This window comes from Haliotis cracherodii, unplaced genomic scaffold (assembly GCF_022045235.1).
Source record: "Haliotis cracherodii isolate W230 unplaced genomic scaffold, xgHalCrac1.p SCAF_24, whole genome shotgun sequence".
Classification (NCBI taxonomy): domain Eukaryota; kingdom Metazoa; phylum Mollusca; class Gastropoda; order Lepetellida; family Haliotidae; genus Haliotis; species Haliotis cracherodii.
The window spans coordinates 3,482,194-3,504,852 of record NW_027266280.1 but is presented as its reverse complement, the minus strand read 5'-3'; the positions used below and the strand labels follow the sequence as shown (position 1 = coordinate 3,504,852).

Below are 22,659 nucleotides of genomic sequence, written 5' to 3'. Positions count from 1 at the left end.
AAAGAAGGTAAACTTTGAAAAGTACGATTGCTGTCACAGTGTCGGAATGAATGACCCGACTTGACCCAGATATGAGACAGCCGAAACCAGGAATGACAAGAGAACCGGCGTTACAGTTTAATCCGGACAACACGTTTAATGAACATCGTGTGTGATTTGAGACAAGTGTCACTGATTGGAAACATGTGCATGTGGGATTTCATGATGATTTGTCAAACGCGGAGTGGACACAGTCAGATGAAGGGAGTTTGTTGATATTTTGATGTGATTCATAATGGTCGAATACCTGTTGATAGACAATCACGGTATCTGGAGACTTGGTGCTAAGCTGTCCGCATTCACGGTGTTCATTTAGTTCAGTGTCGGACACAGGATCAGCTCGCTGGGGTAAGTTTTCTTTTCCTTGTATTTTTGATAATTATTTTTGTTTTGATTTCAAAACCTCTCCGAATTCAGCAAAGTGCATCGATTTCGCAACCAGATGCTGGTAATCATGTCGCTAAGGTAACACTATATGCTACCCTTGATCTGAATTCTGAACTGTCTGATGTGCATGCCGAAATGATACATTTGCAAATAATAATGTTTAGTTGCACCTTTCCTGTGTCATTAACCTCATAGTCATATTGTCTCCGGACGTCAGTCAGCCTGCATACCGCTCAGCGCCGTACTTTGCAGACGTCGCGGTTACGAAAAACGTATACATTGTATAAAAAAGTGTCACGTTCTTATTTCTTCACACAACGTTACAAAATTGTACGAAATAGTGTATCTTTATGATGTCTTTCGGAAAGTTTAAATGTTGTTGCAAAATGATTTTTTTATTATTCTCATACCATCGTTGAAAGTGTTAGTAGTCATATTTTTCGTGTTTTTCATTTGTGAACTAAGTTCATGTCAACTTCACAAGTTTAGTCTTTTTCATTGTGGTTTCATTTTCATTGGCAGTTATATCGATGTCATCATCGTTCACAAAGGCAAACCTGTCTATACAAAGTCCGATTTTTGGATTCGGGGTGTCGAAAAATTCATCAAACAGCAAACCCTCTAACACAGACGCAAACCAGGACTTGGTGGTGATGATCTTGGCGTCCTAGAGACAGTTTCTGGCAACATCACAATCTGAATCTTGGAACTTCAATCTGGCCATATGCAGTTTTGACAACAAAGACATTAAATGTGTTCAGAGGTTGAATTATACGAATAACTTGTTATGTCAGTCAGATCTCCGAGGTCATTTACTTTGACAGGTATCAAATGGCCAGCCATATGTTTGTTTACAAACGGGGACGTAGTTTTGGTTTTTACTGTAAAATGAAAATCATGTGAAATAAATGAAAAAAATGATAATGTGAAATCATGTTGTGAATATGAAACTATGTGTCTTGTCTTAAAAATCTCGAATCAGTGAGATTGGAGCACGTAAAACATCTGAAAGGAAAGGCGTGGATTTGTGAATGAATGGGATGAGAAAAAAATAGTTCAGTTGTCCAATGAAAATTGATCTTTGTTCCACTGACCAATCAGCCTCGAGAATCACTAATTGCACACTGTGCAAATATCAAAAAGTTATTACACTGTATTTTGGAGCCCATATGGGTAATAAACGTGTTTAATGCAAGACAACTTTAAAAAGAAAATGGCATGCCCCTGGCTACCTTAATGAGAAGAGTATCTGCACCTTCTGTTACACGTTTCATTTTTCTAGTTGAAAACATGAGTGCACATGCCATACAAGCACAGTGTTTGTTCAACAAACGCTGAAGCAGAACTAACTGATAAAGGACCAACCCGTCCTTGAAGGTCGTTCAAATCCGCACCACTTCCATGTCCCGCTCTAAGAATGGTATGTACTAAATTTCAACTGTGTACATTAGACACTACATATTATACATGTATGTATCAGGTATCATTGACAAATAGGAATCGGCGAACACCTGGTTTCATCATTACTTGATAGTGATTCAATAACACATGCTCGTAATAGAATCTGAATCTTACAATTGACTTTACTTTCGGCGGCCCTTTCTTGCAAATATGGAAAGGGTTGTGTCTCTTTAATTTCCAAATAAACAAACCAAAAAAACACACTGTTTTTTCAGGCAATCACCTTGAGGTTGAGTTTCACCAAAGACATGGCTGTTAAATGCATCAGTTAAAATACACAAGCAATTACTAAGTTGTCTAGGCTCGGAGTGGGTTCAAAATGAAAGTCTGGCGATCTTATAGATTGCCATCTTCTCGAGGCAAGGGCGTTAACCGACTGTAAAAGTCCAACTCCCACCCTCGCCGAACTTGGCTGGTATTCCTGAGTTTTGGTGAACTAACGAGTCTATGCATGGTCCAATAAAAATCGCGTAACGAACTACATGGATTTCAACCTGCAGATATCGGTCTACAGCAGGATTTGCATAGCATGTCAACCGCCAATTAGGGGTCGACAGCTATTTTGCAAATCTTTTCAAGTTTTTAATCAAGGTGCTCAAGTGATTTGGTGCACTGCGCGTTTTATTACAATATAATTCTTTATTATCAATCAGATTGGGCGCGCCATTTTGTGTGAAGCAAATGCAAGTGATATATAAGTGACGCAATCTGATTGGTCATAGGAGGGACATAGAAGGGACATAACTCGTAAATAGCCACTGGTGGCGCTACGATCGAGCCTGAAAATTCCAGCCTGGTTCGGCAAGGGTGAAAACTGGATATTTTAGTCAGTTAACGCCCTTGTCTCGGGAAGATAACAGATTGCCTAGGATGCTTAATGAGGTCAAAGCTGTGTTTTTACCTTCAGTACAGTAGCCATTTTCACCACAGTCGTTCATACAGGCCTCTGCCACAACGACGTCATGGACAGACTTGGTAGCTGAAGTCTCATTCTTCTCCTGGAGTACAGGATTGACTACAACCTCATGCAGACACTTGTCCCTCACCGTATCAATAGCATATGGGGCAAACTCTGTGGTCCCAGTAAGCTAGAAGAAAAAGTAAAATACAAAATGGATTTTATTCACTCTGACACTCAAAAGATTAAATGTCAAACCTATTAATATAAGTATCTCTTTTACTTATAACTGTCTGGCTGTAATTTATTGTTTAACAGTCAAATACGATTGAACAGCTTCCATTAGTGAGATTCGAGTAGTATCAAATAAGTGTATATAGTAGAACCGAAAGTATTCTTTTCATTGTCATGTTTCATGCATTCGCAGCACCTTCCTCCAACGCTATTGGACAATAACGTATACAGGAATCATTATAAGGGATAAACACTTCAACATAACGTCTATTTCTTAGTAACGCTACTGTAACATCAAGACACTCATAACGCCACATGTTTTCGGAAGTCAAGTGCTTTATGACCGTCGATAAGCAGACATACAAGCGTGACAGAAACATACCCGTATATCCAGTACACAGTTGTCTATGCTTCCATGGGTGTCAACTCCAGTCACGTTACTGCAGACCTGCACGGATCTGGAGTCCTGGAATACTTTGTCACAATAGGCCCTGGCTTTGTCCTCTGTCCATCCATCTTGCCACTCTCCTTCAGCTTGCTGTGTAGAAAGCATAGTTTTACTTGAAATATAGAATGTAGATGTGTGCGGAATAAAAAATAATATTCATGTCATGTTTCCACATTATCTAAATGTCGACTCAATGCCCTAGGTTGCTCGGTAGGATAAAGCCAACAGATATCCATTGGGGTCATATGCGGATGGAGATGCAAATATCAACGGTCAAGCAGGGACTACTTTCAGTGTTTATAAACAAACATGGCGTCGCCCTGGAGAAACTACTTGGATAATTGCTATCACTATCAAAGGGATAGTCTAATATACTGAAAATCAGTGTCTAATTGTGACGTAGAAAAGGCATTTTACAAGTTTTGGCCCTTTGAAGATATAAATGGCATAACAATTTGGCGAGAACACTACCCAGCGAGATCAGTTTCCATATCTGCTCTTGCAGAAATCTGCGGCCTTGAACCTTTTCCACAAATTATAACGGATGGATTTGGCCGAAATATGTCCGAATTGTTTCGTTTCGTCGCTGTGTGTACATCTGACTGCACTTCGTAACGTTGAAACAGGACAGACAGACTCTGTCACAAACGTATGCTTATGTTTGTGAGAGATGATGAGAGATTTTCGAGCACAGATTTGAAGAATGACATTATATGATAAAGATGTTATCACGTTTAATCATCAAGGTTCCCTAAATTTAATGTTTATTCATAATACATGATATTTACCATCCCCAAGCAAACTCGTATGATAACCTCTATATGTAAAGTACGTATGGTAATCGCAGCATATTTTCCGAGATAGGGTATGATAAATGGAAAGTTGCAAAAGGTGTAAATCGGATATCAAAAGGAAACTGACAATATTGCAATACGTTTATGTTCAATTGTATGCATGATATGAGAAATAACAAGATCAGCTCTATACAATAGTAAATTGTAACTGTACTATCATACCAAGATGCTGATAATATTAGTCTGATATACCTTTGCTTTTGGGGTATATTTTGACATGAATTTAACTGGTCAACTCATGAATATTGTATGGCCAAGGTCATAAGCTGATTTTCTTAAAATTACAACGCATATTTAGCTCAAAATGAAAATTGTTGGGGAGGGGGGGGGGGGGGGGGGGTCACGCTCGTAATGTATTTCATTTAAACATATACTTGTATACAAAGCTATTGATATGGTCTCAGTAGGTATGTGTACATATATATATTTCACAATACATATGCCATATGTGAAAGATCTACTACATGTATAAACTGCCTAATCAACATTTCAATAAGTAAGTGGTAAATGCAAAATCTACTTGTTTTCATTAAATAGATATTTGTTTTCGTCTGGCATTTTTAAATGACGCAAAACCATGCCATATGATACATTTTCTCATACATATAGTACATTAATGACACGATACCTAAATTAAACTGAATGTCGTATCTGTAACTCCACATTTAGTACATAATCATCTGATGAACATATTGATACATACCCTTTTTTGTCTGTGGGGTTCCTTCCAATTAGAAGTCAATTTTAATGATCTCCTCTTGCGTCTCTCCTTGATTGTACACTTTGATGGGATTACATCTGTATAACCTCTTAGGGTACTGCAAATATTTACAGCTGCAAGAGCAGTACAGTGTACTTCTCTAACAAGTTTATAATTTGTGTGTTTCTTTGTGCAGGAACAAAATGTATTTGTCTTCTTCCAAGGGTCCAACCTTGCGTGTGCATCTTCATTGAATAGATCATCATCATCCTCAACCCTGAAACATTGGTATTTTCTAATATCAACAAAACGTTTAAACTTTAGTGCATGCAAACATGTGCTACTCTGTGCCATTAGTGGCGATTTTTTTGTACAGTGATTTTCTTCAAGCACGAATCTAGAATGCTGTAACTTGATAGATGATATCTAATGATCTAATAATATTTTTGTAAGAAGTCCATATTTGTGATGCTATTGGAATATTGCAAACGGTGGCACTCACTCACTCAACCATTCACTTAACTGTAGTTGGTTCAAACAAAATTGGCTTAACCTTATTCGAGGAAAGAGAAAGGGGAATAGTTTAATAGCTTACTGTGCCGATTTCAACCTAAAGTTGCTGTTTTTATTTTTAGACTAGCATTGATAAAAGGCACAATTTCTTAATTTAGATTTAATAGAGCACGGTTGCAGAAAAACTTAACTAAGACTAATATTGAGTAAGTTTGATGCTGTCTTTCAGTTGGTAATACGGCGTGCAAGATAGGGGGGGGGGGGGGGGATTCCAGATCAGAGCGTCATTGGACTACGATCCACAGAAAAAATCTGTGGGACGCCTCTTGGGAGTTATCTGCGGCAGAACTATCCTCAGCCACTAACTCTTCAAGATCTGTCTACTTCCTCCAAGCAGGGGACTTTGATCCGCTAGGACACTCTGTCGACAACGTCTTTGCAGGTAGTGCATACATCAATCAATGTCTAAATTGTCACTTATGATGCTTGTGTGTTCATTACCTGCATTCGGTCTCTCCGCGAATTCATTCCTTAATATGTATTTGCAATTTTTCTGCAGCACTTCTTGCTATCATAATTTGAGCTAGGTTATGATTTGTTTTGATGATCTTGTCGTCGGAAAACCAGGTGTTCCCATACACTGCTTTAGATTCGTTTGGAGGTTTGGACTCATTCTTCTATTCTGGTTGTTACATATCTAACATATTTCAACACTAATAATGCTATTTTCAAATAATTCAAGGATTCAGAGGAAAGAAAGGAACTTAGCAATTCACTTAGGAATCTTGTTTTGAAGCATGACTTGAATAAAAGTGACAAAACCCTTTCCGTATTCCTTATAAGAAAAGCGACAAAACCCTTTCCATATTCAATAGAAATCTCTGCTAAAAAAAGAGTTGATTGTACGATTCCGAATATTTCGTGACTATATGTTTATGAATCATATCAAATAGTGATGACACCAGGTGTTCGCGAAACGGTGAGGGTATCTGCCCCACCGGTTGCACCCGTCACAATCACATGCAAAGGCAAGTCAATTGTTCACGTGAATAAAACACGGGCATATATGGGACAAGAACTGCATCGGACATCAGTTTTGTCACCGACGCGTCAACTTTGGAATTGTCCGCCACATCATAACCAAAAACCTATTGAAAGTTTTACAGAGTCCTTGGATGTTTTAATCTTGATCAAACAACTTCTCAGCAAGAGTCGTATGACGCTCTTTGAAATCTTGGTAGAAAGAGCATGCTCGATTGTATCTCAAAAGTTGTGAAATGTAAAGACCAAAGGTTGGCGCTGCTGGAATTTTGCTCGACTTGAAGGGAAAGTTGACCATCGGAACATTGCGACAGCTCTGCCAAATTGACTACATTTTAGGCAAACATAGTAAAGTCAAGTTGACAGGTGATCACTCTGCATCCGTCTCTGAATTAATACAAGTAAAGAATAACAAATGTCAAAGTTCTATTTGTATCTCTCACCTCCAGGAGTTGGAGAATGTTGTAAGTAGGTTCTCCCAGACCCTGTACCCGGCATTGCAGTCATCGGTAGAAGTGTTGTCAGCGGAGTAGTTGCCATCTCTCATTACAAAGTCGTCGTTACAGACACCGGACAGATTACCACAGAGGCCTCTACTCTTCCCAACATCTTGCACAGATGGATAGATGTAGACATTGAGGTACTTGCTTTTCGGGTAAAAGTTGATATCCACTTTCCCTCCAGTTGGCAGGTATACCTTCAAGCCACAACATTTGTATCTGTTGTTTAATAGCATCTCAGTTGCATTGTCCAAGTCAGATGGGGATTACTAAACATTCTATAAAATCTTATGCACGTTCACAGCTTTCAGTGTCGTGTATAGTAACCAGTGGTGTAAAAATAATGTAAACGAAATACTACACTTTGAGTGTATTTCGAGGATGTACTTTATGTTTCCATGGCTAAATACAACTATGCAGTCACTAGCGTCTTTCTTAACCGTCAGGTGCTGGTGGTCATATATTACTAGAGTACAAATATCTTGTGTTTATAAATATACCGCTCATGGAAACACATAATCATGTACCTGAAATGTCCAAGAGAGCCTGTGTTGTAAGCCGCTGGCTTACTTCACATGTGAGAAGACTATGTTGGACGATACCAGGTCTGGATGTAACATTTTTCAAGGAAACCACCCATTAAAGGAGCAAATTAGAACGCTATCATCTGTTTTTACACGTCATTTGGCAACAGGAAATTGTTATTAGGGATAGTAATATTTGTTTTCAAATAGTGTTAACATTACATAAACGTCTATGACTCCAGATTGTAACAAACTATAATCAAAGGAAAATATGATAACAAACTAGAAAAACAGAAGCAGACATATCCTCACCATATACTAAATGCCCACAATCTTCCTACCAGAAACCTGTCTCACTATGTTGATAGCTAACCACACCATTATGTTATTTTTCTTTACATCTATGATCCCTAATGTTGTCAAACAAAGTAAAACTTGGTCTGTGCCCCTAGCGTCAATAGTACTAAGACATATGCATAGAATTACCCATTTGTTTCATCACAGAACCTTGGGTTAAAGGAATTCCAAACGTCATCGCCAGAGCAAAATTAGTTCCGATTCCAAAGTGAAAGACAAAATAGTGATGAAATGTATACTATGTTTGTAGCAGACATGTCTGATTATGATTATGGAAATGTTTTTGATTGTACAGCATTGCGTCGTATCCCAACATGGATCATTGGTCATGCGACTGATCACTCGATTCTTTTGTCAAGACTCGATTGTTTTCAGGCGAATGGTGAGCACGTCCAATAGAGCAGGATATGCTTACCCTTTTCGTGAACACCTGGTGTCATAACTCATTTTAGTGTTCCATTCATACAACTTTCATAACTGTTTTGCCTTTCAACACTATGGAATCTGTTTCGCCAGAAACACGAGACTAGTCATTCTCTGTCGTTGACGGTGACGTTTTTAATTCTGAGATAAGCTAGTACTGACAACATTGAGATACTGACAGTCATGTTTTGTCAACATTTGACTTACTGCTTCTCTTTGCATGTTTTGCACATAATGTGACATTGTATCCTGCACTGTCATAGGCCAGCGCAAAGTAAAACACCTCACATATCTACCCTTTCTTCAAAATAAATATCCACTACATCTATACTGTACATAAGGAAGAGATGGATGTTAACTTCTTTAATGTAACATTACGTTTGGGAGTATGTGCTTACTCCTTCATCATTCACATGATGAAAGAGAAAGCATATACTCCTAAACGTTGTATTCCTCACAATAAAGAAATTGACATCCATAAATTCTCTTCCTCGTATGTATCACGTCCAAATGCATTTCAAAGACCTATACTATACACATACACTAGGTCTTGGTCCAAGCATCAAAGACTGTTAGTAAGGATCCGTGTGAGACAAGTGATATTTACTTTCGGGCGTTGATGACAATCGTTGAAATGCTAATGTGGAAAGTATAATCTAATTATCAAGAGACTGATTACCCAAACGACTTTAAAATAAAGACATCCACAAGTGATTAAAAATTCGTAATCAAGGACTGTTATTAAATGTAGTGTAAAACTCCATTCACTCACTCATACACTCACCAAAAACACATATTAGAAAGAACAATACCTCATAGCTGCTTCCCCTTCTCTTAACCTGCAGCACGTCTCCACCATCTTCACACAGTGTGTACTCCATTTGCCAGATGTCGGTCACATCAGGGCACCTGTTGAACTCAAACACTGTCCTGCCTGCTCGTACAGCAACACCACAGTTACACCAGGCTCGCGATCCACATTTGAATGTCCTGAGTTGAACCTGGTACGTGAAATAATGCAGTGCTATACGATTTACATATTGTGCAAGCATTCATGTGTGTTATGGTTGAAACATAAAAGGAACCATTGCGTCGGGATTGATATCTTACCTCAATAGGACGTTCGGTATGCGTATACATTGTAAATGTACCATTGTATTGATGTTCGTACCACCTGAAAAATATATATGACTACTAAATACTTTAAAGACGGTTTGTACAGTAAGAATGTGTTAACGTGTCTATAATTCACATCTCTAAATGTGTCCTACAAATACGTAATGAGATAAACATGATATAAGACAATAGGAACGTATTTTCTTCTCTGCTCATTAATGGGGTGATGGTGTACATGATGTTATATTGTTTGATGACTCGCAAGTTGTGTGAGTGTGAGAGTGAGTTGGGTTTAACGCCGTTTTTAAAAGTATTACAGTAATATCACGGTGTGTCAGCTTAATGTGAGAGGGTTAAGCCCGAAGAGATGCAAGTCTCAGTCGTTTACCACTTCGGTGAAACCCACGAGCACGGGTATGGTGCTGACAAACCTAGAAACACTATAGGGGCGAAACAGGATTCCATCCCACAATCATAGGTTTCCTGTGTACCCAAGGGACGCAACTCTGCACAGCAAATCACGGCGCCTTAGACGACTAGGCCACCCGTGCCCCCTCGCATGTTGAAAGTGACGATCTGGCAAGTGTCCTCGATTTGATTCATTAGGGTGTACGGTCGAATAATTTTTTTGCGATAAACTGCACACTCATTAATTGCAGTTCGGTCCAAGAATTAATAATAAAACTCAGGAGAAGCAACTAACAACGTTCAATAGACAAGTCTTTTATATCTAATACTGTATGGTTAAATGGTTTCTGTCATGTCGACTGTCACAAGGAAGGGAAATGGCTGTTTCAATCAACCAAAAATATCTCGACAGTAGTTGAAAAGAATGTATTTGTTTTCTAGAAGATACATGAGATCTTATACAAGCAGAATTGTAATTTTAAGATATCTTGCATGAAAATCATGGACTTGTTACTTTACTACTGGTCTGTCGAAAATAGTTTTCCTGGTTAAACATAGAATGTAAGTGAATTGTTCTATTGTCGTTGGTTTAATATTGATCAAAACAAGAAAGGAAAACTTGAGATCAGATACGAAATATAACTCAGAAGGCCACATATTTAAGAAGAAGTGTTTCGTTGCATGTGTGTTGCTCGAGATTATAGTAATGTGAATCCACCGTGAAGTTAGAGTTGTTCTTTTACAGGTAATCGTGTTACCCGTTGTTATCAAAACGTATTGTATTGTATGTCACACCATGTTCGACGTTTTAATGCATCGGAGAATTTTCTTTTATCAAGCTCATCGTTCAAGTGACCAATCGTCTCTTCTATATCCCTGCTTACAGATGTATTAATTAAGTTGACAACATCTATAGATAAAGATATATATATTGATAATATACTTTAACCCAAAATAGAGTATGGGGATGCTATGTTTGTAGGTGTGATTTGTATCAGCTTCACAGAATCCATACCTGTTAACAAAGGTTTTGACACTCAATACTTGTATAAATCGCCTCTAAACGTTGATATATTTACCTGCCATCAAATGTCTTCATGTGGGGGTCATTTACAGCAAAACAAGATTTGCCCTCCACATCCGAGGTGTCCTTTACTACTTGTACCTGTGATCAGAATAAATTGATCGTACATATGAATTTTTAAAAATACATACAACAATTATCATACAGTTCCCATATAAACTCTGTGTATACCCTACATATAAGACATATACAGAGAACAGGTTGATAAATTGAAACATAACACATTTAATCAAATGAAATTTGTGTTTGTAATATAATGCAATTTGTAAATAGATTCTAGAGATATCGATGACTACTGATGTGTTGTCACTTTCCATATAATGTGCAATTCGAACCCTAGTGATTATACCATTGACCTTTGGATTGCGTTTGAACTAATCTCGCTGTGTGATTATTCCATGTTACTCCATGGTACGTTAATAACTATCTCTGCAAATTTACCGTTATTTGTCCTGGGTTGTATTTCGACCACAGTTGATGTGGAAGTACATCCCCCGTGCCCAATGCCAGTTTAAGGTTCTGGGTTGAAAAGCCATATCGCACAGATATACTCCCAAAGACCTTGATCGTGTATGTTTCATTCCATCGAGAAAATGGAATTGTCACTCCACATGTCGAACTTTTAAGGACGGCGTTATCACATGGGTCGGTAGTGGTTGAATCCTTTTCTACAAAGTAAATATAAAACGTCAACGCCAGAGAATAATCAGTCTTGACTATGTGACGAAACAGATTCCATTGGGCGCAAAAGGCACAATCAGTGATGACAAAAGCAAAACATTTGAAGAAATGTTAGGTACCTTTATATCAATTGCATTACATTTAAAAGAACTATTGACTGCAACGTGATTGGCGGTGTAGCTTTAAATTTAACTTCTTGCTTAGGCTAATATCACACTGTACAGTATGTCAATAAATGAATTATGAGCATATATCTGAAATAACAATATGCCTTCTTATTTTGCATTCAAATTTGAGGAATAGGCAATCTCTCATTTCTAATTAATTCAATTATTGCTAATAGTTCACTACAAAACCAACTCAAATAAGACAATAAGTTTTATTCACGTGTCAGTCAGTTATGTTTATTTGTTGTTCAACGCCGAACTAAGCAATATTCCAGCTATATGACGGCAATATGAAACATACCAACATGGAGATGGCATCTATCATGAATACCTGCTTTGCTGAGAAAGTAGTTAAAACGTGACATGAATGTCAATGGTAGTGAATTCTAATGTCCTCACACAAGGTTCTTGTTGATGGTTGTGAAGTGATTTGTTTGATGTAAGAGAACTGTGTTATCTGATTCTTTCATTTGTTAAATGAAACATTCACGTATAGTTAACCAAATTTGGTAAAATAATGCTATCTTTTCCCCAACTCCGAAAATGATCGTCAGAGTGCAGATTGTGGTGGCTAACAGAAACGAAAATCATTTACACAAAGTTGTAGCTTGATCACTGTCATATCCTTTAAAATATTTTATTTTACTTTCAAGTTAATATAAATAACAATAAGAAATAGGATATAATTCCGGACTTAGTGCTTCATGTACTAAAACAATATAAATCTATTATAGCTTATCAATTTTTTTAAGAACATGATGCTTTCTGACCTATGTTCGCTCATATTTTTGAAAACGCCTGGTATCACCACCATTTCGTAGTGATTCATAGCCATATGCTAATGGCAGTCAGAGTTGTATGGACGGTAGCAAAACGTCCTTATGGTTATGGGGAGAGGTTTGTCGTTTCTATTTACTTCTTTCCGCAATTAATGACATTTGTTATTTAAACTAAAGTCCAAACAAAATTATTGTTTCTTAAAGTCTTAAACCACCCCAACTCTTTTCTTTTAATGTCATGAATACATCGCTAAAATGGTATGATGTTAGACGTCCTAAAATTTCAGGAACCTACTTTCTGCTGTTTTGGAGACATGAAAAGTTATGGACAGATGAAGGACAGACGCCTGGGTGAATGACGTCAGGCCACGGACAACAAGTCATGCAAAAACTCACCTGATTTACATTATAATTATCTTGAAATGCTACATTAAGTTTTTACCATGATAAAGAAGTAAATAAGTGTCAATGATATTCTAGTACATTCAGGAAGCGAACAATATCTATTATACACAACTGTTTTGTCTCGTCACTGAAAGTACTAGAGTTTTACAAATGAAAAACTGATACCTTAATTTTTTTTATGGCCGCGTATCTAAATATTCAGGAAATATCTACACACATAGTAATATACATAAACTTGGTAAAGGCGGCTTATTTCAGCGATTTACTGACTCTCTCGAAAGATTTTATTCTCAACAATTCTCTTTCTTATCACTAACTCTTGCTTCACAATACTTAATCAATCGCTTTGTCTCTTTTACTAACAAGTACATTCGTTTCAAATTAACTGAAGTATTTTCTGGTTAATACACATTCTTATTTTCAGTTGACAAATTGTAAGGCTTCAACCATGTCAAACACAGAATCCAAGAGATCAAAGCAGCACTTGATATGCATATTACTGGTGTGTCTAGCATATTAGGAATGCGTCAAACATCTTACAAATAAACAAAACGAAATTCGAGAGAATGAACAACCTACCTTAATACCGATAAACTTCTGTTCAGACAGTACAGGATCGCCAGACATTGTATTCAAGCTTTGACTCACTCTCACGGAGCAGCGTATCTTTGAAATATGAAATATTATTATACATGAATATGCGTTTTATTTATTGAGTTATGTTCTTGTCAAGATTATGTTTCTAGGTTTGACAGCACTATACGCGTGCCCGTGTGTTTCACCGAAGTGGTATCATTTCGGGCTTTCCTCCCATATGGAGATGACACACCGAGATATAACTAAACCAAACTCACTCACTCACTCACTCACTCACTCACTCACTCTTATTAAGAACTTTTAAGTGAAACAATACTTTTCAAACATGGTTTGGAAAAAAAACTATTAATCGCAAGATATCCCATATTTTATGCATCTTAGATCAGTACAAAAGGACAATCATATTTTCATAGAACATTTAACATACACAATTTTAATAAAGTAGTTTTTAATAAATTGTCTAATGTCCATTGCTGAGCGATGACAAGGTCGACACAATTTATGGATAACAACTTCGTTCACATGCTTTTACAGGACGTGTGGTTATAGATACGTGTACCGGTGTTGAGCAAGATGGTACAAGGATCTATATCGAAAAGTAGCATATAATAGAAGTTGTTATCCATAAATTGTGCCAACTTTGTGGTTTTCAGTAGTTTTTACCTCGAATCCAACAGTAGTTATATACTGTTTGCCCTAAGGTCATCCTCTGTCAAGGCGTGTATCTGGGTAACATTTCCGTCGTCCCATTGCTCAGGGGTTTTAGCCGCCACAAGGTCGCCATCAACAAACCAGTTAGTGGTGTAGAAGACGTCGTAAGGATGTTTGATGAACTGACAGTGGAACTCCAACTCCGTTGTATCATCACCTTTAAGGACAAGTTCGGTAACTATGGTGACTGGTGTATCGAAATCCGGGGCTGCAAACAGAAACATTGTAAGCTCATATCTTCTGTTTTAGCTTACCTTCAAACAATGACAATGATCACGAATCTCTAGCAGTATGTCCACAGCATTATTTGATATCGATATACCTCATCAGAACCTAAATCAGTAAGTTCCCAAAGTCAATGTTATATCAGTTATGCCAGATGAACGCATGCGTTTTATATCAACAATTATTACCCAAACAAAAGAAAGGTATGACAATTATTCAACAACTTACATATGGGTAAATTAAAGTTGTAAGTATTGCGAAACATCACGTTTATTTTCATATACAAATATATGGTTTCATAGTGTACTTGTATCAATGCAGGAAGACTGAACTATGATTATCTTAATTAACACGATGATATTGAACGAGGAATAATAATAAAATCATATTAACAGGAACTGTTGACGTTATTGCAATCATTACAGAATGTTATAGGTGCAGCAGTCTTGGTAGAAGTTGTAGTCCTGGAAAATACTGTAGTCTCAAGAGATGTTGTAGTTGCGGCAGGTGTAGTCCTCTCGGTGGGTGTTGCTGTCGCGGCAGATGTTGTAGTGTCAAGAGATGTAGTAGAGCCAGGTGTAGTAGTCTCGGCGGGTGCGGCTGTCGCGGCAGATGTTGTAGTATCAAGAGATATAGTAGAGCCAGGTGTAGTAGTCTCGGCGGGTGCGGCTGTCGCGGCAGATGTTGTAGTGTCAAGAGATGTAGTAGAGCCAGGTGTAGTAGTCTCGGCGGGTGCGGCTGTCGCGGCAGATGTTGTAGTGTCAAGAGATATAGTTGAGCCAGGTGTAGAAGTCTCGGTGGGTGTGGCTCTCGCAGTAGATGTAGTCTCAAGAGATGTAGTTGAGCCAGGTGTAGTAGTCTCGGCGGGTGTGGCTCTCACAGTAGATGTAGTCTCAAGAGATGTTGTAGTTGCGGCAGGTGTAGTCCTCTCGGTGGGTGCGGCTGTCGCGGCAGATGATGTAGTGTCAAGAGATGTAGTAGAGCCAGGTGTAGTAGTCTCGGCGGGTGTGGCTCTCGCAGTAGATGTAGTCTCAATAGATGTTGTAGTTGTGGCAGGTGTAGTCCTCTCGGTGGGTGCGGCTGTCGCGGCAGATGTTGTAGTATCAAGAGATGTAGTAGAGCCAGGTGTAGTAGTCTCGGTGGGTGTGGTTCTCGCAGTAGATGTAGTCTCAAGAGATGTAGTTGAGCCAGGTGCAGTAGCCTCGCCGGGTGTGGCTGTCGCAGCAGATGTTGCAGAACATGTAGGCGCTGAAAAAATAATTCAATAATTAACCTATTCATTAAAAGAGATCAACACAGTTGTTCCATTGATATACTGTTACAAAACGTTCTATAATGCAGCACTAGTGAATGAGCGTACGTTTCAGCAAACATTAATCACCTGTACTGTTTGTCCAGCTTTTTGCACTACCAGAAACATGACAGGCCAAGGACGGGTCAAGCGGGTGAGTGGTACCTTGCAGAAGACATGTCCCCCCATGTAAACAATATGGTCCCTGCAACAACAACAGCAATATAACCAAGTAGAACATCCAAGAGCACATTCTCATCAGTGGATTTAGAAAGGTCTAGGCGCATATATACTTGCCCACTTCATTTTTCTTTAATGTTTCAATGTTTCTCATAATGCCAGATCTGCTGTCAAGTCTCGACGATTGAGTTGTCATTTATTAGGATCAGTGAAAGGTGTTGCCTCTGTATGTTATACGGATGTACAAGCACAAAAAAGGTTACATATTCCCCCACTGATGGTCATGTTGCTTATATATTCTCGACAATTTATAGTTGATTCATGACGTTTAAAACCTCAAGTGTCCAACTGAAGTCTGTCCCATTCACTGTGGTTTTGACGCAGGTGCTGTCGTACATGATCATGCCGACACTCTCACTGAAGTTGGACGGGTTGTTAGAAACGGAAATCCTGAAGGCCCAAATGAAGGCAGAATCCTCTGCATCCTCTTCAATCACACCCAGAGATGAAATATTGCAGTCGACCTGGCTGATGCTGATAACTGACCCAAGCGACGTTCTTGCCCATATATTGTCACTGGTGGTGTTGTATACCTGTGAAGCATACAGGACACCAGCCATGGGACGGCGACATGTAAACAAACCACACAATCAATTGATGGACCTGAAACCCAGTCACACAATTGCACATTTACTGATTTCGTAACTAAGTATACATGTTATAAATTCATTAACTGAACAGCAAGTGAAAAACAACAAATACACAAGTGTAGGGTTATACCAGAAAATGTGGATGACAACAAGGGAGTAGTAACTGTATCATCCACGCAATCCGAAATCCGCAATGCTTTCACTCAGGGATACTTTTTTATTATTAAACTGTAACCATCAGGGGTATTTCCAAATAACGACATCCGATGAGATTTCGCCGTTATTTGTCTGTTTGTTTAGGCTGAAGAAATTAATTACCATGCGCCCTTTGTCGAAATCTTCATAGATCACGGGTAACCAATCAGTTTTCCAAAATGCGTAAGTTTATTTAGCTGTCCTTGCAGACTGGTAGCCCAGTCTCTTGTCACGCTCGGTTGCGTTAGCGAGCAAATTGATTCACGGCAGCTAGTAAGCCCAAGCGGAAATCCAAAGGTCGTATTACCTGAAGAATCAACCTTCATTTGAGAAATATCTACTGCTCTCAAAATCAAAATTTCTCCCAATACTAAAAGTCAGAACTTCTAACCAAGGATTACCAGTTGAAACTGGTCGATGGCTGAACATTCCCAGGGAAGACAGCCAGTGTCCACTCTGTGATTCTATCGCTGTGGGAGATGAATTGCATTATTTCTTCCGATGTGAAGCTTTTCACCAACGGCGATGTGAACTCTTAAATAAGCAATATCTTAAGTTTCCAAACATTTAAGAAAATTATGACCACTAACAGTGTAAGAGATCTAAAAGGCCTATCTAAATTCCTTAACAATGTGTACAATACAATTGGTAAATTGTATTAGTATCCACGTATCCTATTTTTATTATTTTTGTTAAATTGTACATAATAAAAATTGTAGTTAATTGTATGTCATGTTTTTCTAAGAATAAATGAGTTTGAGTTTGAGTCCGACACCCGAGAAGAAGCCAGAGATTAGTGCCCCTTTTTGAATAGTTTACAATCATGTGTTTTAGGGTTAGCTGTGTTGGCTTAAACGTATTTTTATTTCAAAAGAAATCTGGATCGGTAAACAAGCAAAACTTGCTTATGTAAATACCTCTCCAGGTAACAACTTAACAACAGCTTGATCTGTATAAGAGAGTGCTGAAAATAAAAATACAAAATGCACAAATGAAATACACAAAGCCAATACACTGAAGCAAGTGGTGTCTGTGAAATAAGGTAATGCAGTTTTCCTGTACTACATGCATAAAATTATGCTACTCAAACCTTTTGCTTTTGACAATGATGTCGTGAACTGATTTAAGAAGAGTCATGTTTGTAGAACTGCTTAAGTACTGCCTTGTAATATCATTTTTAGACCATACCCATGTGTGTAGAAATACACAGTGTTTCTGATATTATCCTATTTTTTGACAGGTATAGAAAAAGTGAATTGCATCTTCAAGGTGATATCCACAAGTGCAGTCTGGTATGTCTGATACATGTCGTCTAAACCTATCAGCGTTTAAGTCACTGCAGCCGAGCCTAAGGCGACAGTGGACATCTTGGCATGATCTATGAAAATATTTGAAGTCAAAATTATTGATAATTGCATCAGAACGATTAATTAAGGATTTGATTTCTTTTAATGAGCGAGCATTAGTTACTTCATCGGATAGAGGGTTCCACAGGTTGATCATACCCAAAAGAAATGATTAAGCATAGGTCTGTGTTCTGCATTTGATTATTTGTATGTTGAATCTATTTTTGAGGTTATATTTGCTGTTATCAGAGAATTGAATGTACACTTTTCAAATATTTTGGCTAAGCAACTTGTGGTCTATAATTTGAGCATTCATGTTCATCGCTGACACTGACACCGCATCAGCCCGGCAGTGGACTTGACACAGTATTTTGCGCACCGATTATATAACTCCTACAGACAGGGTGGGGTGGTTGTTCAAAGCGAAACAATAATCTAATAAATGCTGTGCGGCGCCTTTGATCTTGCCTCCAACCATACACCTAATAGTAGTAAACGACGATCAGGATGGCCTGGAAATAAACACAATTCTGTCTTGTTGACAAGGAACTAAATCACCTGTCAAGCATTTTTGTTATGTATGTGTGCCTAGTGTATCCACAATTAACTAGAATGCTTCATATCCACAAATATATATAGAAAATAGATATTTGCCCACAGCAAATATTAATTTGCTTAATTGCATCAGTGTGGTTTATCAAAACATGTACAATTCTTTCTTACTCTTGGTGAGCCAGATTGAAATTGAACATTAGGATAACGTCAGCAGGTATAAAAGAGGTCATACCAAAGAACTTTATTTACTAGTGGAAAAGTCAGACATTCCGATCAACCACTACAAGGCCCACCCGTATCTCACCCGGAAGAGAAGCTTACCAAGAGACTACTACAAGGATACCGCCGCTAGACTTCTAGCCACACCCGCTCGCCAGCCGACGCCGTGCCACACACACACACAGGCCCAAACTTTTCCATATTATTGAATATTCTTTCATCACCCTCTCCCACCCAGCCAAACCCCAACCCCTTAACTTTATTAGAATAGGCAGTAAACTTATATTTTGCAGGGGGGGGGGGGGGGGGGGGGGTGCACTTCTTTATTTAATCATTACGCCTTTTTACCCCAATAGTATAAGTGCTTTCCCGTGTGCGAGATACGCTTAAGTCGGAAAGCGCACGTTAAATCTCCGAGGTACCTACCTACCAGAACTTTATTTGCTGTTCTGGTTATACATAAATATATGTAAGTTACGTACTTGGGAGGCTAGATTATTTACAGCTTACTGCAATATAGTGCAATTATATGTTCAAAAAAAGAAAACGTTGATAGAGCTATAACACACTTTTTGTACTATTAAATAACCTGTGGACTTTAAGACATTTTCGCTTAATGTAATAACATCTAGCTCACAAATCCTGTCTATCTCTGAAATCCACAAGCATAGTTGCTGTCAAACCTAAAAAACATATTCAGGGAGGTCAGTTTTGACTTGCCAAGTACCTTAAGGTGAGTATATTTTTAAACTGTCAAAAGCGATTGTCCCTTCAATACTATTATATGGCTGGAAGCTGTCTCTCGGACTGTTATGAGTTATGATGTATTTTATGATATTACTGGGGAATGTTCAAATTAGTTACTGTCCTTTAATCCAACGTTCTAACTGTCAACTGTCTCAACAGGACCAGAGGTTTGGTTATATATCTCCCCCCTGTCTCTATGTCTTAAGTTGTTAATCGATAACTGGGGTCCAAATGTATGAACTTATTCATCTATTGTTGCAAACTTGACTGATTAAAAAATATCTAATTGATCATGAACTACTCAGTCAGTCAAGCACCTGTATCAGAAATGTTCATGTAGTCCCAATCTCATTAAAATCAGATCTTCGTTCTCGCTACCGCTAAACAAAGATCTGAGGACATCCCATTTCGTCTGACCAATCAGAGCGTCGCTTTCCAGATCATGAAAGTGACAGTCGGATGTGATTTTCAATCTTGCAAGTCTTGAAAACTTTAACACGGGGTATTCCGAACGATAGTTACGGGTTTAACGACTGAATCCATACAATCTAGACCATCTAATATCCATTCTAAAATGTTCTTTTGTTCTGATTTCAAATTCGAGCAAGGTCAGTCTGACGTGACCCGTAATGGGATGTCCTCAGACGGTAGCGACTAGCGAAAACTAAGATCTGATTTCAATGAGATTGATGTAGTCCCAAAATCTGGTAATTATTTCTTCGCAATATCACTATAAAATGCCGATGTAACGTGACATATAAATTTACTCACAGACAATATATTTTTCGTGAGAGTGAAGCACAATTTTATTAAAGTTTTATTAACAATTTCATAAACTATAATAATATGAATATTAAAATTCATCATCACTTGCCAAGTTTATGAAAATGTCACCAGTTGGGAGATGTCACAGATAAACAAGGATTCGAACTAAGTTTGATCGTCTTTGACACTGCTTAAATTATTTCTGCTTCTTTTCGCTGACGATATAGTCATGTTCTCGAACACAATACCTGGCCTGCAAAAGCAAATACAAGTATTAGAGAGTTATTGTGACGAGTTAAAACTTACTGTAAATATGGATAAAACCAAAGTTGTAGTTTTTAAAAATGGTGGTAACATATCCAGAAAAGAAAAATGGTTTTACAGAAGGAAGCCTGTAGAAGTTGTTCCATTTTATAAATACTTAGGCTTGTGTTTTACAAGTAGATTAACTTGGTCAAGGAATGCACATAACAGACAGACAGACAGACAGACAGACAATAGTTTATTAACGTCTCACTCCTGTACATACATAAAACAGCTTTATACAACTTGACATAGATAAAATGTACAGAACCATTCAATAGAATTATGAGAGACGAATTATCACAGAATTTATACATAAATGATATAAAGATGATATAGTAAAAAGTTATCCATATAAAAGATGTTTTCTACGATTAAGAATTAAAAAGCAGACTTTGGCAAGTATAAAACACACACTGGAGTCACTGAAAATAAAACAAAGTTTGTCGACATCAGGCATATCTAAAACATTATAAGACTTAGTAGTACATTCATTAAAAAGAGTTGCCCTGATATCATCATATAATGCGCAGTGAAACAAAACATGGACCTCGTCTTCTACGCTGTCATTACAGTGAAAACATCTTCTATTACTGACAGGTACACCTTCGTATCGACCGGTTTCCACTCGAATAGGAGCCACACCACATCTAAACTTGGCTAGTGCCGATCTATAGTTTTTGGGCATCTTATATGAAACATAGTATTCTGTCCCATATACTTGTTTGTAACATCGATACATTCTCAATTTATTAAGCCCATTTCGCCCCTCTTCCTTTCTTAACATATCGCTCCAACGGGTAACATATTCATTTTTACACCATTGTTCCACCTGTGTACAAACAGAAAATTTATCAATAAAACCTGTAGCGTTTAATAGATGTCCTAAATCCATATTATTAAACTTCTTTCTTACCCTACCATTCCAATTTTTACAACCATTTACAGCGTATCTATCAGCCCAGTTAAACACATGTTTGTTTAACCTACTAGACATATTCTTAAGGCGACACCATTGTCTTGCTACACTTTTCCACTGTCTGACAACAGGCGGTATCCATCCCATGTCCCCATTTATAGCGACGTTAGGGGCGTATTTGCCGAGTCCCAAATAAAATCTAATGGCCCTATGGTGTACAGCATTTATTGCTGACACATCGTAATTACCCCAGATAGCCGCCCCGTAGTCAAGAACAGACCACACCATACTATCGTACAATTTGGAATATGTTTGGAAATGCATACCGCCTATTGTCTTAACTTTGGATATCAACAGACCCAAAGCCCTATTAGCAGACTTCGCTGCTGCACGTGCCATTGCAGTAAAATCTAAGTGGTCTGTGAACAGTAGGCCAAGATAATTATACTTAGCAGCAATGTCTAAAATCATATTTCCGACATTAAAAACATGCGTCGTCTGTATGACAGACGGATTTCTAAAATGGACAATTTTAGACTTTTCCTTATTGATCTCTATCTTATTTGTGCAACACCAAGTATGTAAAACATCTAACAGTAGACTGAGATCAGCTTCATTCTCAGCTAGCAATGCTAAATCATCTGCATATGCTAATGCTGCAATATTAAAATTGTCTACAGTTACACCAATATTAAGACTGTTGAGAGTATATAATAAATCATTTATGAACAAGTTAAAAAGCAAGGGAGATAACAAACACCCCTGTTTTAAGCCACGGTTTACCGTGAACCAGGAAGTAAAGAAACCATTCACTCGAACACTGCATTTAACACCCTTGTATAATGATTGCAAGGCAGGCAACATTTTGCCTCCAATACCATGGTGAGAAAGTTTATCCCATAAAATGTTTCTATTAACACAGTCGTAAGCTTTCTTA

The 22,659-nt window shown here is 38.0% G+C and overlaps 1 protein-coding gene across 1 annotated transcript in view; it reads right to left on the bottom strand.

The window, feature by feature from the left end:
• The window catches only part of LOC139472167 (uncharacterized), an 82,465-nt gene that overhangs the window by 23,366 nt on the left and 36,440 nt on the right, over positions 1–22,659 (bottom strand). Inside the window, 12 exon segments of the mRNA XM_071254544.1 lie at positions 2,789–2,975; positions 3,402–3,557; positions 5,025–5,298; positions 7,019–7,272; positions 9,192–9,380; positions 9,490–9,553; positions 10,983–11,068; positions 11,429–11,655; positions 12,910–12,961; positions 13,599–13,685; positions 14,280–14,300; positions 14,303–14,535. Coding sequence (XP_071110645.1) covers positions 2,789–2,975; positions 3,402–3,557; positions 5,025–5,298; positions 7,019–7,272; positions 9,192–9,380; positions 9,490–9,553; positions 10,983–11,068; positions 11,429–11,655; positions 12,910–12,961; positions 13,599–13,685; positions 14,280–14,300; positions 14,303–14,535 — 1,830 coding nt within the window.